The 17,348-nt window shown below is 45.2% G+C and overlaps 1 protein-coding gene across 1 annotated transcript in view; it reads right to left on the bottom strand.

The window, feature by feature from the left end:
- The window catches only part of PLCB1 (phospholipase C beta 1), a 195,759-nt gene that overhangs the window by 110,119 nt on the left and 68,292 nt on the right, over positions 1-17,348 (bottom strand). Inside the window, exons 8-11 of the mRNA XM_056856453.1 lie at positions 15,588-15,745; positions 10,096-10,178; positions 7,415-7,499; positions 4,050-4,227 (exon numbers count right to left, since the gene is read on the bottom strand). Of these exons, the coding sequence (XP_056712431.1) occupies positions 4,050-4,227; positions 7,415-7,499; positions 10,096-10,178; positions 15,588-15,745 (504 nt within the window). The remainder of the gene's footprint in view (positions 1-4,049; positions 4,228-7,414; positions 7,500-10,095; positions 10,179-15,587; positions 15,746-17,348) is intronic.

Here is a 17,348-nt window from a genome sequence, read left to right as displayed (position 1 = left end):
TTAACCTCCTCAACATTATTTAAACAGGCTCCCTTTATACTTGGTGGGGCCCTACTTGACGGCTGTCAAAATGGAATAATAAAAATCATCCAACACAAGCCCTGCCATAGTAATGGCTGGTATCTTACGCTTTTTTAGGAGGAGGGGAAGAAGTCTCCATCTGAAGACACAATGAAGGAAGACATGACTGATGAATGAGTCCTGAAGAATGGTTGCAAAACAAAATCATTGGCCATATATGCAAGGCTGTTTCCCTGTGGTCACCCCGGCCGACTGTGCCAGTGCCTCGTTTTGATTATGCATATGCCTTTCCTGACTGTCGCCTCACTCTCCCAGTGCGTTTCCGCACGTTTTCCCCATGTTTTCCAGATTCTCGCTAATTCAGCATCCAGAAAACGTGGGCAAAACATGCAGAAACACGCGAGGAGAGCAAGGTGACAGTCGGGAAAGGCATGCATAATCAAAACGAGGCACCGGAGCATTCGGCGGGGTGACTGCAAGGGAAACAGCCCTGCATAAATGGCCATTAACATCCTGCTGCTCAGTGACTGAACAAGCACCAACCATCAGTGGCCATGAATATCTCAGCTCATGCATTTCATTCTTACTTCCCCCTATTTTCTTGACTCTAAAAGAGTCGGGGCTTTGGGCGACAGGTGGCCACTGAAAGAAAAAAAATGTATGAAACTACTTTTTGGGACTGCCTCTTATTGACTGAACGCAACTTCTCAAAGCAGAGATCGTTCCCAGCAATCCCTTTTTAAATGGAGGAGATGGACTTGCCCTGGGACTTTGTGCAGGCGCACAGCGTGCATTCCGCCACTGAGCGACAAAGTCTCGCCCAAAGCCAATGCTGAAGAGACCAGGACAAAGTCAGCTCAGACCTATGAGGAGAACCGTACTTCACACCAAGCAAGCATGGCAGAATTGAACTGATAACAGACATTAAATGGCTTATGCTGAGTGGCTACATAATGACTGCAGGAGAATTACTCAACTTTAAGGTGGACAATGAGGAAATTGAAACTATTTAAGACTTTCTATTCCTTGGCTCCATCATCAATCGAAAGGGAGACTGCAGTGAAAAAATCATTAGGAGATGGAGACTGGGAAGGGCAGCCATGAAGGAGCTGGAAAAGATTCTTAAGTGTAAGGATGTGTCACTGGCCACCAAGATCGTAAGAAAAACCATGCTGGATTAGACCCAGGTCCATCAAGTCCAGCTGTCTGTTCACACAGTGGCCAACCAGGTGCCTCTAGGAAGCCCACAAACAAGACGACTGCAGCAGCATTTATCCTGCCTGCGTTCCACAGCACCTAAGATATTAGGCCTGCTCCTCTGATATTGGAGAGAATCAAGTTAATTCATGCCATCGAATTCCCTATTACTATGTATGGATGTGAAAGCTGGGCATTGAAGAAAGCTGATAGGAAGAAAGTAGATTCCTTTGAAATGTGGTGTTGAAAGAGAGGGTTACAGGTACTGTGGACTGCCCCCCCCCCAAAAAAAAAAATATCAGGGGGTTATAGATCAAATCAAGCCTGAACTGGCCCTAGAAACTAAAATGACTAAACTGAGACTATCTTACTTTGGTCACATTATGAGAAGACAAGAGTCACTGGAACAGACCATAATGCTAGGAAAAGTCGAAGGCAGCTGGAAAAGAGGAAGACCCAACAAGAGATGGATTGACTCTATAAAGGAAGCCACGACCCTCAGTTTGCAAGACCTGAGCAAGGCTGTTAACAACAGGATGTTTTGGAGATCATTAATTCATAGGGTCACCATGAGTCGGAAACAACTTGACGACAACACACACACAGGTGGGCTACTGCCTCAAAATTTGCTTGCTCCAACAAAATGAATGCATTACCAATAATGTCTTTCTGAGGAACAGAAGAGGTGCCCAACCGGATCAGACCTGTGGTCCATCTAGTCTAGCCTCAGAATGGGGCCAACCCGTCTATAGGAACCAAGGCCCCACACAGATGTTGCTCCCAAGCTGGGTATTGGGAGATTTACTGCTTCTGGATTTGTGGAAGATCCTTGTAGTAATAACCCTTAGTAGCCATTCACATCCATTTCTTTAGCACTTTAGCTGAAATACAGAAGAGCCCCCTTCTCCTCCTCTGGTTGATGGGGAGTGCAGCAGACAGAAAGAAAACCACATTAGGAGCCCAAGGAATACTTAACAGGAAGTCCTTCATCAAGAAGCAAAGAAGCAAACCTCTTCCTCGCCTTGAAATAATAAGACTCCACAAAAGGGCAGATTTTTTTCTGGTGGGGGGAGGAGAACAGAGAGATCTTACTATGGCAGACTTCAGACATTCTGACTGATATGGATCTTGTGGTGTGAGAGGTTTCCCAGCCCTGCTGGTGTTGATGTTAAAAGACAGTATTTCTTGACAAGCTCTTGAATGGAAGCTAACAGTGAGAAACTGAGAAAAAATATTGGTACATACGGCATATTAAGAAGGATGCTGCTGTCATGGAAACAGACCGTGGGGAGCCACGCAGGTTGGCACCAAGCAGACAGGCCTATAAAGGGGTCTGCCTCATTCTCTCGCAAAGATGCGGAGGTTCAGCCGCAGGTGGAGCAATATTGAACAGAAAACAGTGAGGATTTGCTCCAGGGATTGTTCCTGCACCAGGGAAGGCAGCCAAATCCTGCCATCAAAGACGATGTTTTCTAGCCCTGCCAAATTTTAAAGCAAGATACATCCAAAAATCTGTCCTGAGATATGCCCCAAAGACCAAAAAGAAAAAGTTTTCAAGTGTTAACACACAGAGGGTTGGTTCCAGCCAGTTTTCCCACTGGTTCAAAAGGGAGGAGGAGGAGGAGGAGGAAGTCCTCTTGGACCACCAGCCTGGACAAAAGGCTACGGGGGGTGGGGGGAGGCAGGGGGCTGTAAGATGAATGGGCCAAGAGTGAGCAACCAAGCGGGCTGGATTCAACCCACACATATCCTCCACTTCATTATAAAAGCTCTCTTTTGGACATTACATCTTGCCTGGGTGTAGTACGAAAGTATACATGTTACTACATAACACTACGTTTTACGTACATGTTCCATAACACCGAAACCTTACTGACAGATGGCACTGATTTCATTCAGACCCCTTGCAAGGGGCTCCAGGCGGGCGGAAGCACATGCACACTTTTCCACCACACCACTGCCTGTCAACCAGAGCGACTTTCTACCGTCCAGATGGTGGCCACCCGTGCCCAAAGAGATGCCCACAGTGCCCAGCTCGAGAGGACGTCAGCGGCTGGCCCAGCCACCAGGAGTGGCGACCTGGCCTTTAAGTTGGTCCAAGATACTGACAGAGGGTCACGTCCTCTCAAACGGTGGCTGAGCTATTCCCACCACTTGTGTAAGAAGCGGGGACGGGGACAATTTCCCCTTCGGGGCGCCACCTTCCACCAAGGGCCACCCACCTTCCAGTTTCCTGGCCCCTCAAGAACAGACTGGGGAAGCGGGTGCCGGGATAAGCAGCAAAGACCCTCTCAGACGTTGCTCTCCTCAGTACTTGCGAGTTCCATCCAACTCAACGAATTTAAAAGCACATAATTTATAAACACAGGGGCACACACATGCTCACCAGACTCTACCTGCTTGCCAACCCTGAGAACTTGCAGGGTTGCCTTATCAGGGCTCCACCCTGCATGGTCTGCAGGCTAAACCCCGAAACTGGTGCACTGCACCAGAGGTTGCAAGATGTTTATGTAACACATAGGAATAGAAGGAAGTAGGGAGAAGGTGATGGAGCTGCCAGGAGGCGGAAAAGAGGAAACAAGCGTCAGGAGGGGAATGAGAGTTGGGAGGAGCCCCCGCAAGTCCTTGTGGGTTCCCCACTGCGCAACTGGGCCCTGCTTGGTTGGCTTTGATGGGAAGATCAGAAGGAAGCAGGAAAAGGGGAGAGGCTATGGGGCTTTCAGGGAAGGGAAAGAGGGAATAATGAGGGAGGTGGGAATGAGATGCTCCCCTGCAAGTCCTCGAAGGTCCCCCCTGCTTGTGCCTTTGGGGCTCACTATGCAGACTTTTACCTGCTCCAGGGGAGGAGGGCTCAAAGCCACTTGAGGCATCGCTGCAGGCATTGGGAGCCTGCTCCGAGAGCTTCTTCTTGCCACTCCCGTCTGCAGACTTCTGGGACTTTTTTTTATTCTTCACCAGGATTTTGTACATCAGTTCAGCTGGACTTGGAAGGGGGACGCCACGTTCAAGCTGGTGAAATAAAGGACACCGGCAGTAAAGAAAGCGTGGGGAACCATATTTGCATTCTCCCCCCCCCCCATATTAGCACCCCTTCTTTTAATAGCCCAACTTGTTCAAAGTCACCCATACCCATGCAGCGATGATACATTTTGATGCCGGCAAGTGACACAGTCCTCTTGGGTTTATCTGTGCTCCTCTCTTGAGGCCCTGAGGGCATGTCTCCATGCGGCCCTGCCCCCCTTCCTCAGCCAGCCCACTGATCTAGGTGGGAGGACAGAGGGGCTCCGCCAGGTGGTTTATCCCTGTGCCGTCTTTTACTTAAAGCTGGTGGTGCCTGCACTCTTTGTTTCTTGAGTTCAAGGAAGTCCCCTGAGCCAACTTAGAGAATCTTGTATCCAAACATCCGTGCCCAGAACATGGAGTCCCCCCGCCCAGTACCCTTGCCTGTTCGTGCCCCCCTTCTGGCCCCAGAGTGTTTATTCTCACCATTGCAGGAACTGTGCATTGCCCCATGGGCTGGAGGGGCCAGTGGGGAAGGATAAGGGGGAGAAACCCCTCCCCTTCCTTTCCTGCAAGTGCGGCTTAACTGAGGAAACGGGCCCATTCTTTCCCCTTACTCTAGCCCCCCTCCATGTGGGTGCTTTCCAGGGGTCAGAACAGTTTTCAGGAGTGGAGAGGAATACTGGAAAACTCTATCTGCTTTCTGTGCATATAGGGTTGGATGCCGGCCAGTATTTTGGGTACATCTGCTCAGGATAACATTACCAATTCTCCCTTAACTGCCTGAATTCGGGATTTTTGAGCAACAGTTACAAGTTTTGCCTTCTTCCAATGAGATGTTAACTAGCCAGGACACATCTCGAGCCCCTGCGATCTTACCAGGCAGTTGCCCTCACCACTTTGCACATTGTGACTGTGATGAGATACTTTTAAAACTGTTGACAATATTTTACTTAATTTATACCCCACTTTTCTCTCCAACGGAGACTCAAAGTGGTTGACAACATTCTCTACTTCTTCCCTTTATCCTCAAAACAGCCCTGTGAAGTAGGTTAGGCTGAGTGTGTGCATGAATGGCCCAATATCACCCAGCATGGTAAAGTGGGGATTCAAACCCAGATCTCCCAAATCCTAGTCTAACACTCTAACCACTACACCACGCTGGCTGGCTACTATATGGATTTGTAGCAACACATGGTCACAGGACACTTGACCAGTATGTGATTTATTTTTGTACATGTTCTATACATGGAAGCCTTCTATAGTGCAAGAACACAATTGTTGACACGATTATTCTCGCATTTTCCTTTTGGGTTATGTGCAGTTGACTGGATGGGGGAAAGGGTCTTCTCACCAGAGCATCTTCAGATAGACGCTGCATTACTTGCTAGACTTGGTGCTACAGACCTAAGAGGTTTCTGATAAGCTGCTTTCGTCTAGGGTGTCACATTCACATCGTAATCAAAACATACAGCGGTTATCCCTTCCTGCCTAGAGATGTGAAGGCCTAGAAAAGAAAGGAAAAATTCGGAACAAAACCCCCAGTACTTTCTTTTTTCTCCCCAAGTCCTTTTTTCAATTTCCTGATTGATTGTGTTGAAACAGTTGTCCATGTTTTATTTTATTGTAGTTTCTATTCAGAAATTCGTAATGAACTACTAAGAACGCCGCAAATTAGTTAAATAGATGGATATATTAACTCACAACACTATCTTATACAAGTGTCTTTTAACCATTTTGTAAGGTTATATCTCAATATTTATATTTTTACATGGTACCGTATGTATAGTGATTTTATGCCAATAAAGGACAACATGACTATAATTTCTTGATGGAAAGACTGGAAATTTTGGAAGTACTGGAAAAAAAAACCCAACTCCTAAGAAATATTTCCTCTTTTAGAATGAGTGTAATGCTTTTAAAGACAAGGAGGACATGCTGTGGACACAGACAGATTTTAAACAGAAGACGCATTCCTATACCTAGAAGGATACCTAATCTTCCAGAGGGCAGCACGCAGAACTTTCATTGCTTCTCTACCGTTGCATGCCTTCTGTGGTCCTTTTTGACCTGACTCTTCCCTTGTGGTTGACCTTTTCACCTCTCCCTCCAACCAGTGTGACACATAGACCCATAGATTGGGTATCAAGTAGCTTTCTGCCCTAACTTGTTGGACTGGAAGGGGGGGGGGGGAGATCAGAAGCTGCATCAAAGTCCCTAAGGAATACTCAGGAAGTTTCACTGAGAACTGAGCTCTCTCTAACCAGTAGCCACAGAAGGAAGAAGACAGCATCTAGCTGGAACGACTTCCCAGCTGTGCAGATATTATTGATCCTCAATGTGCCCCTTTTTCTGACCAAAAAATATAGTTTTATTTACCAAGAAGTTTGTGTTTCCTGTTTTTCTTTCCCTGCTACTTTTCAGATAGCAAAAAAGCAGAGGTCCATTTGGCTAAGGTGGCGGAGGGTCCCCGTCAGCTTCCAGTATTCTCTCAAGTACTGGGTACATTTGCAATTTTGCTTGTAGAAAACTAAGACATTTATGCCTTTTAAATTTCATAATATTTCATATGCTAAGTAAGTTATAAATAATGCATTTAATATTGTTCAAGCAGGAAAATTCATTTAGAAGAAGAAGAGTGGGTTTTTATATGCTGACTTTCTCTACCACTTAAGGGAGACTCAAACCGGCTCACAATCACCTTCCCTTCCCCTCCCCACAATAGACACCCTGTGAGGTAGGTGGGGCTGAGAGAGTGTGACTAGCCCAAGGTCACCCAGCTGGCTTCATGTGGAGGAAAGGTTTGAAAGGGCAGTAAGTACTGCATATAGTTCAACTTTCCCCAAAATTTCTATTTTCTTCCACGGCTTCAAAGTTTCTGGAAACTTTATATCTCTGTTCCTGCCCCATATGAAATTGGCTATCGTTTTTGGGAAAGGTGTGCAACAAGCAGAAAAACCAAACCAAGGGTCAAGGTGGCTGTATTACAAATTGCAGTATGAAAGTGCAGTTTCTACTTATTCTATTTCATTTGTTTTAAACAATTGCTCTCTACAGCAATTAAAAATGCCCCCAAAGGACATTAAAAAGGTTTTTTTTAAATGATGTTGGAGACGGCATACGAAAAGTAGTGGAAAGCTCAAAGTTGCATTTTGACATACTTTTTTATTTTATTTGATGAGACAAACAAACTTACTTGGTATTTTTCCAGCGGCTCCATCAGCAAAGTGTTGCCAAATATTAATCTGCAATATTCTGCCATTTTTGCCTGCTGTTTAGGACTAGTAAGAAGGAGAAAGTATAGAATTAAATGAGGCTTATTCATAATACCTGAAGTGCAAATAATGGAAAAGCTAATATCCTTTAACTCGATGAAGAGGTATAATTTTCTGATCCTATCACTGCAAATTGTTCTCTGTGATCTGGAGTCATTATGCTATTATTCCGACTTCTGTGACAGCTCTCATCACAGAGATTTTACATTAAATAGCACAATAAAGGTCCTTGGCCATTTGAGGCAGCAAACAGAACAAAAAAAGCAACACACACACCCCTCGACCACAGAGAAGTCATCCCAGATGCCGAGGAGGGACAGCGAATGTCACAGCTTCATGCTGATGAAAAGAGACTGACAAAAGAGAACTTCTTATAGAGATACCACTCCAGCATTCTTCATTTCATAGGAAGGTTTTCAATCCCTGTTTTAGCTTTCAGAATTCTCTACTATAGCTTGCTATCCTGGTCAAGAGTGGTGATGGGGGCACCTGTCGTCAAGGGCAAGAGATGAGCAGAGGTGGTTCACCATTGCCTGCCTCTGCGTCGCGACCCTGGATTTCCTTGGAGGTCCCTCATCCAAATACTAGCCAGGGCCAAGGCCAACCCTGCTTAGCTTCTGATGAGATCAGGCTAGCGTGGGCCATCCAGGTCAGAGTGGTCTACAGTAGGGAGATACTACAGAATCATAGAATCACAGAGTTGGCACCACCAGGGTCATCTAGTCCTACCCCCTGCACAATGCAGGAAATTCACAACTATCCCCCCTCCCCCCACACACACACCTCCAGTGACCCCCTACTCCATGCCCAGAAGATGGCAGCAAAAACCCTCCAGGATCCCTGGGCAATCTGTCCTGGAGGAAAATATAGAACAAACCAATGAGATAACAAGTTCCCTACATCCTTGAGGCTACCTGCAACTGCTGTTGGACTGCAAGAGAGATAAATGAAAACTCATCTGTGCTTGTTTTCATGGAGCAACTGTACTTATTGAAAATATAATTTTAAACGTATATGCATTTTAATGTCACATCCTTGCAGAACAATATTGTATGTGGGGGAGGGCTGTCACATGAAATATAATTTTTGGCTGACAGTGAATTATAAAACTGTATTGCTTTGTTTGTTGCAGATCAAATAAGACCGTGAACGTCAAGTGCCAGCAGAAAGGCTCCTGGAGGAGATGGTTTCTGACTTGTGGGTGGAAAACAAAAAGTTTCATTTGACAGGGTGTGCTATTATCAAACATGACAAATTAATTTAACTGGAAGAAGTGTAACTTTGCAGCATTTGGGTTGGCTCCCTGTCTCCAGACCTTTTAATCATAGGTTTACAAAACAGCTAAAGGTAATTGAATGAACTGCTGAGCGCATTTCTTTTCCACTTAATTTCTTTTCACAAATAGGTTTTTGGCAAGCTTCCCCGCCCCCCGCACAGAAGGACATAACTCCCAATGGAGGATTACTCAGTGCCAAGAGCATCCTTCCAAAACATGCATTTTGATTTTAGCCTGTCAGTCATGATGCTTTTATACTACTGACTGTGACTTACTTAGAATTAAGGCACACCTATTCTAAAAGGTGAAGGGAGTCCTGGTTTGAACACATACGCTCTGCCTGACAACAAAAGCCCTGGAATGAATCTAACGTGTGTGCAAACTATTTCCACTATTCGTTTCAAAGTATGTCAGGGGCAGGATGCCCCCCCCCAGCACACGAGCAGACCAAGGCACATAACAGGCCCATTCTGCTTGGCACTCAGCGCCAGATCTCAGCCCAAGCAGCTGAGGCACTGGCAGTGGGGTGGCGGAAAGTAACTGGGATGGCTGATGACTGTCGTCACTTGATCCCCCAGACCTGTCCAACCACCGAGTCCAAGGCAAATCCCTGAGACTGTGGCAGCACCGCGGGGGCTTAGCTGCTTGGAGCGTGTCCGGCCAAGCACAACCCTCGCATGCCCCCCCTGCCCCCAGCTGACATTTTTCTTTGCCTGCAAACCAGCATCTTCACACAGGTAGACACAGCCTGTCTTTCAGAGCCACAGATGTAGCCCTAACCTCTGACGTGTTGCCTTCAAGGCTTCCACAGAACACACCTGCCTTGAATAAACCATCAACAAGACACCACATATTGTGGTATTAGAGAGAAGCAAAATGTCTTGATATGAAAGTACTGAATCGTTCATAATGTTTTTATCTTTATTGTTTGACTTTTCCAAATATTGCAGTTAATTTCAAGCTGAATTATTGCAAAGTAATATTAGTTCATTGATTCTATAGTAGAAATATATTATTATATCATAATGATTTACTTAAACCGCCCGAAATAGTCAGGTGACTTGTACAATTTATTTATATATTGTTTATTCTTGTATTTACTTTTGAATTTATTTTCTCCAAGTAATGATATGATTCCTATTATAGTGTTCACTATGTTGTTTTCAAAGGAGATTTTTGGCATGAGACCTTCTATCTCATCTGTAGTAATCTCAGCGCTGTTTTTTTATGTTCTGTTTTTATCAATATCATATAATAAAATATATTAAAATATGCCACATTATGAAGATATTTCTTGAAATTTATGGAAATACTTCGTTTACTTACGAATCAACGTGATTTTCAAATGAAAGGAGGATGGGGAAAGGCGATGTCTTAAATGCACATTCAGCAATAGCTTCTATTACTTCCTAGGAAATGAACAGAAAGAAAATCAAAATAGTCACTGAAAATTCATTTTGCTTAAAGAGCACAAATGTTCTTTCCTTAAATAACATTTCTTTCCTTAAAGAACATTTCTATCATTCCGAAGGATGGCCTTCTCCCATCAATTTATCCAAGGAGGATGTTCTCTAGGTGGCCCCACAACTGTCAGGAGTTCAAGCAGCTCACAATCCAAGATGGAACCTTCTAGAACTTTGCTTGCAGAACTTTCATCTTAGAGACACCCATTTGGCATTTAGAGACACTTCTTAGTTGGCATTTAGGGGCCACGAGAGAACCACTTCATTTGGCCCACGGTTTTCACTGAGCAACCTGCATTCATACAGCTGTAACTGCCGCTCACTGGATTGGTTTGATTGACACCCGCTTTAATGGAGTTTTCATTTGTGGTCCACCGTGCAAGTTCTAGGGAGCTGAAAGGCAGGATATAAAACTTCAAGTAAAATAAAAACAATGTCTTAAATGCAGCTTGACAGCTTTTCAGAAACACAATCAGATGGGGTGTGCTTTGTGTTTCTCGTCTTCAGACACACTCGGATGTTCACTCATTCCATGGTTATGTCTTACTGTGGGAGAACAACCAACCAGCTCGCCTCTGCAGGGCAGGCCTGTATGCCGAAAGCTATGCCTTTCATGGGTTGTTCTGCACAGTTAAAACTGCCATGGGTAGTCTGCCGGCTTTTGCTCTTATTTTATGTTCTTTTTCTTCCACATAACAAAAAGAGAGATTTCTTTTTTATTAAAAAAACAACAACCTTCTACTCTTTTCATACATTCCAAGCTGTTGTCTGATCTATGGAAACCCCTGCAAGTAACAGAAGATTATAGAGAGTCAAGTGAGGTTCAAAGTCTGGAGACTTTTCAAAAGGCTGCATTTATGCTTCACCAAGAGCAGGCTCTGGTTTATGTAAAGGAAAAATAATCCCATCCCCTCCAGCATGGGCTGTCCAGGTTACTCTGAACTGTTTTTGACCAGACAGTTACCAGATAGGAAGTCAGGGAGTTGACTTGACCAATGCAGTGGTTCTCAACCACAGTTGGGCATTTTTCTTCAACTGGGTTGGGGTCTGGTACCCAGGCTTAGTTTGCAGTTTGAATTTGGAGCGCAGGAGACTGACAGCAAAAGGATGCGAGGGGCAAATTCCCAGCTGGAGTTCACTGACATTTCATGCTTCTGTGCTACGTATGTGTGTGTATGTGTGCAGTTGTGCCAGCTGCGCTCTCAGAGACCAATGCAGGCAAGCAGTAGTGCTGCCTACTTGTAGGAGTGCATTGCTTCCGATATATGCCCACCGTGCATCCCCTGAGGAAAGAGAATTTGGCAAAGCCACTCTCTTCGCACTGTTCTTTCAGTCAAATGAAGAGGAGCCACACACAGCACACCCTGAGGGAATTCTCATTGCTTAGGGGAAATGGGAAGCGCTCAAGGATCTATGCCTCAGCATCTGCTGCCACACAAGGTGAGGGGGGGGGAGTCATTCTGTTCTTCATGGCAGGCTGGCTGTGGATATTATTAACCTGTTCACAACTGGGAACCTGGCAGCAGCATCTCTCTGTCATGCCGTGATGGCACATCTATACTGGAAATGTGTGGGGAATTTCAAATGGGTTCCATACAGATAGGAAAATGTGTACTCTCCGTGTCTGTTTTTACAGTTTTTCTTTCCTATTAAAAAACAAACAAACAAACAAACAAAAACACCTTGGGAGCTCCCTGGGTAAAAGGTGTGACACAAATACAATAAGGAATAATGATACCACAGAATGGAAAAATAATTATGTCATACAAGACTTTATAATTGGATGCTTGTATAATTTTGCTTCTATGTTCAAAATATGTCTTTCCTATTATAAAGCTGTTACCATCTGATCGCTGCTTAAGAGCAGGAGGACACGTATTTAACACACACAATTTCTTGCCAGGGGAGAGACCTTCAAAACATCCTTTGTACAATTATTAATCCACCTGTGCAGAAACCAAGGAAAAAGGACGTCCACAGGTATTCTCCAGATTTTGCTTCATCCATAGAGTTGCAAATCATCAAAAGGATCAAAATTAAAACATTTGAAGCTAGTGAGATAAAAATAAACACAAAGCAGGAGGCGTCAAAACAGGCGGCTCAGCACCAAACACAGGCTAACAGAGTGAGGTAAACTAGTATTAATTCAATTCCCACTGTTAGCTATTCTCTCCAGTCAAGGAAGGGAGAAAAAGGTCAAGGTACATATATATCCAGAGTTTGACAGGAAAACTATTTGAACACGCAACATTAAGTGCACTTGTCCAGACCAAATTCCTCCAGTTATTAACTAATATTTTACAAGGCAACATCATAGGTTTAGAAAAACGACAACTTTCCAGATTGCTCGAAGTCAAAAGGTAAGAAAACAAATTCAGGTAAGCCAAATGGTAACGTGGTGAAAATGTCTTCGTTCTGTCTTCACATACTTGAATCTGAGTCAGGAAAGATGGCAGTCTACCCCCAAATTCTGATCACATACACGGGCAGCGGCGGTCCAAGCGTGCCCGGATTCACGACTCTGCCCTCGACGGCTAGTGAGAATTCAAAATGGATTCACCCTCCCTCCGACATGTTATTTGAGGATCGCTTCCTGCTTTACTAGTCAGTATGTGTCATCAAGCTGAAACACAGCGACAACCATATTTTTAAAGTGACATTCATGGCGGCATCCTCCGTAGCCTTACAATCTCAGTTAGAATAACCTGACGTTATCCACAGGTCCCAAAGTTGCAGGTCGACATCCAGGGTCTCAATACTTTCTGTCTCCAGCTGTCACCACTTTCCAGCTCTGAGGAATGGTTGCAACTGTCGAGGCAGCGCATGCCAACTGTACAAAAACTTTAATTCAGACTACCCCCAGAGCCACGTAATGATATGACCCATTTAAGATGGCTTTCACAGCTGTGAAGGTTTAAAACGGGCACCTTGAGGTAAATAAAACGGAGAGGGAGATTTCTCCAAACACAGTTGTATCAACTGAGAAATGTAGCCGTTGTGTAAACTATACAACCTCGTTTCAGTGTGTGAGAAGGAAAATGAAGCCGAGAAGCGTGCCTTCTCACCAGATTAAAAAATACGATTCACGTACATCCTATATAAATAACTCTCAGGAAACAAACGTTGACACACATCATTATCAGCTGTAATTACCAGAAAGGAAGTAAGTCTGAAAGACTGCGATAAAGCAAGTTAAGGGGATTTGTGAGCTACGCATTTTGCTGCAAGTGTTCCTGCCACACTGTCTCAGGACTTCGGCTATTCTCGTGAAAAAGTTAAGACTAGAGAAGCACAGAAGTAAAAAATGAGATACGTGCACATTTTGCCAAATTTCTCCCACAGAACATCTCTCTATAATGAGGGTGCAAATCTTGCAGTGCTGGATACCACACCGTACACTTCGTCATACAGTTAACAAAAACGCCCTTGGAGATGCTGTGGTGAAGGGAAAGCTCCCACACATGAATGACCTTGATCAGATACTTGCTGAAGTTGGCAAAAAAGAAAGAAAATTGTCACTCACTTGACCAGCACTGTATTTGCACACGTAATTTAACTATTCCTTGTTTAAGCAGCCGTACTATCATAACATAGAGGAAGACATCTGATAAATCTCTGGGAGAAAATTTGAAACCGCTTCCTTGTTTTTCACTTGAACTCATTTTATCATCTTTTCCATAAAGCCATCACTTAGATTCACCTCTACCCTGTTTTCGAGAATCTCTATATCTTTCCTTTGCCTGAACACACTGCTGGTACTGAAGACAGATAAAAGTTAAGGGAAATATTAAATATGCAGCCTGCCTAAATAGCAGCCGCTACACTTCTGTACAGATTGGACTTGCCGCTTGGTATTCTACCTGCTAATTGTTGCCCAGTGCGCGTAACCCTGAGCCCCCCAGTCACGTCCTTCCAGCTGCAAATTCTATGTGTTCCCAGCAAGTAAACATTTCCTGCAATGTCTTGTAGACCTTATTCCTGTACCTTGAAACAAGGAGAATACCTCAGCTGCTGATCCCAGGGTGCTACATGTCTCCCCATCTATTGGGGTGGGGAGACACCAGAGGTAATAGAGGTGGGTGTATGTGTTGCTGTTCCTTGCTGTCCTGGGAAGTGTGTGTAAGAGAGAGTGTGTAGGTAGTGTGTATGAGTGTCAGCACTGTTAGTCTCATGGGGCCGCGCTGTGTTGAGTGTGCAAGGTGAGGAACTTAGTCATGGCAGCCTGACTTGGAAAGTCCTGGAACCCACCCACCACCACCACCACCCGCCAATTTCCACATCTCTCTGTGCTGTCTCATCTTTCCACAGACAGGCCTTGCTTCTTTGAAAACAGCACATGACACCCACATACCCCCTCCCAGACAGATAACACGGCCTAAATAAATATGTAACACCCTGTGTGTGGCTGGGTGGCCAACAGTGCGATCCCAAGTGGGGTTGGCCTCCTTCTAAGTTAATTGTTGCCAACGGGCTTGGAAGGGTGTGACTCTGAACACACATGAACACATGAAGCTGCCTTATGCTGACTCAGACCCTTGGGGTCCATCAAAGTTACTATTGTCTACTCAGACCGGCAGCGGCTCTCCAGGGTCTCAGGCAGACAAGGACCTTTCCCATCACCTACCTGCCTAGTCCCTTTTAACTGGAGATGCTGGGAATTGAACCTGGGACCTTCTGCATGCCAAGCAGATGATCTAACACTGAGCCATGGCCCCTCCCCAAATAACAGTTTTTGTGTCTGTGTGTGCCGTCAAGTCACAGCTTACTTATGGCAACCCTGTCATGGGTCTCAAGGCAAGAGACATTGGGAGGTGGTTTGTCATTGCCTGCCTCCATGTCACGACCCTGGTATTCCTTGGAGGTGGCCCATCCAAATACTAACCAGGACTAGCCCTGCTTAGCTTCTAGAGAGCCGACAAGATCAGGGTAGCCTGGGGCTATCCAGGTCAGGGGCTATCCGGGACTCTGGCACTGGATATTGTTCGTGCTTCCCAATACTGTACGTTTGCTTTAAGGCGCCAGTGAAGCCTTCCAGCTTGATCCTCGAGCAAGCACCATCTGGTACTTTTGGACAAGTTTCTTCGTCTCACTCATGTCCCCTTGCCAATCAAGTGGCACATCTCAGGGGCAGTGGCTCAGTGGTAGAGCATCTGCTTGGCATGCACAAGGTCCCAGGTTCAATCCCTGGCATCTCCAGTTAAAGGGACTAGGCAAGTAGGTGACGTGAATAGACCTCTGCCTGAGTACTGACTTTGATGGACCAAGGGTCTCATTCAGTAGAAGGCAGCTTCATGTGTTTTGCTTTGCCACTCTATTTTGCCATGTAACAATTTTGGCAATACCCGACAAATGTACCTTAAATGATATTTCAGTTGTCATGGTGAACCCGTGTGTGATGACCGGCTCTTCTTCAGCCGTTCGGCCTTTCCAGCAGTCCAGCTCCACACAGCGGCAGCCGGACAGCAGCACTTGGCGATACATCTCCACTGAAGAGTTCCCAGCTAGCTGCCCAGCTGCAAAGAAAGAAGGGAGCGTTACCTGGGGCTCTGTGCACCACTACCTAGCGAGAATGGAAGCTCAAGATCACCCCATTCTGCTCAGTGACAAGACCCAACAAAACCCTTTAAAATGCATAAATCTGTATGAAAGTCACGGAGAGTGACTCAGGATGGTACGGTTCTGCTTTTTGCCTCCAGATGCATCACCAGAAATAATTTCTGACCCAAGTAAAGAAAATTACTTGGAGGCAAATGGAGGGGGGGAAAAGAGGGAAATGATGCCAAGAGGGAATATGAAATTAAATGTGCCTGATTCGCGTGTTCCTTATTTCCATAGTTTTAAAGTGCTAGGCCAGATTTATCTTTCACATCACTGGTGGTTTTTTTGTGACAACTTCAAAGTACTAATCAATAGGGTGAGGGGTCTGGCGCGTGTCAATCAAAATTAAATACTTTTATATGTTTCAGTGGGTGAGACTTAAGCACGTGTTCCCTTAACTCTCCCCACTGTCAGACAAATAACTGTCTGGAACGAACTCCTTTGACTGGAACAACTTCTAGAGGAGAAGCTGAAAATAATTTTAGTCTCGCTCAAGGACTAAAGTGAGTAAAACGAACCACACATATTTCTTGCCTTTATTTTGCATTCATTTCTTAACCCACTATTTTAAAATCATTATTCATACTGATACCACCAAATCTAGTTGATGGCTGGTTAGTTGCTGCTGCACCCGTTCACAGAAAGCATTTTTGTTTTGTGTGCTGTCCTTCGGGGAAAACAAGCACTAATATACAGCCCAGAAAACAAGAGGAATTCGGCAATGATCACACATTACTCAAGGGAAGATGACAGCTTATTACTATGTGTCAAGCTGTCAATGACATGCATCTTTTCCCCCCCTCCCTGGGGGTTAATATTGCAATCTTGAACCGGAAAGCAAAATATCTCAAGTGTTTTCTGAGAAAAAGCGATGATAATCTGGTTTTATTCGTGTGTCCTGCAAGGATGTGTTTGTGTTCTTTTTTGGGTGGGGGGGTGGCGGGTGGGGCTTCGAGCTTCTCCGAGTTCTAGGAAGCCACCAGAGAGAAAGGAACGATGCTGACTTTCACCGAAAAGGATGCTTGCCTTTCTTTGCTTTTGCCCCACTGTGCCACTTTGCTTTTGCCCCACTGTGCCATGTGACAGACGCGTTTTCCTTTGACCTATGTGGCCATCTTCCACTGGATAACTGACCCCCCCCCCAAAAAAAATGTCAGAGGAGATGCTCAGTTGAGTGCTGCTCTCAACATAAGTGATGCCACAGACGGACTTCAATGTTTTCTCCCACCCCTACTAAACTCTGTCATAATACGAACTGTGAAATGCTCGGGGGGGGGGCATTGGGGGGCATAAGAGAAGAAAGCCTCTCCAACTAGAAAAGGATCAATGCAGGGCGTCCGGTCAAACCTGTGGGGTTCCTGTCCCTACAGAATTCCAACATGGAAAGGCACTTCTTCAGCCCTTTGGCCTACATGACGTCAGCCCAAAGGTGAAGGACTCCATTAAGGCCACGGCGGGGGGGGGGGGGACTGGGGACATCCATCCATCCCTTTTGTCAGAAAGCTGTTTTGACAACTT

The sequence above is a fragment of the Euleptes europaea genome, chromosome 10 (genome assembly GCF_029931775.1).
Source record: "Euleptes europaea isolate rEulEur1 chromosome 10, rEulEur1.hap1, whole genome shotgun sequence".
NCBI lineage: Eukaryota > Metazoa > Chordata > Lepidosauria > Squamata > Sphaerodactylidae > Euleptes > Euleptes europaea.
This window is presented reverse-complemented; position numbering and strand designations above follow the sequence as displayed.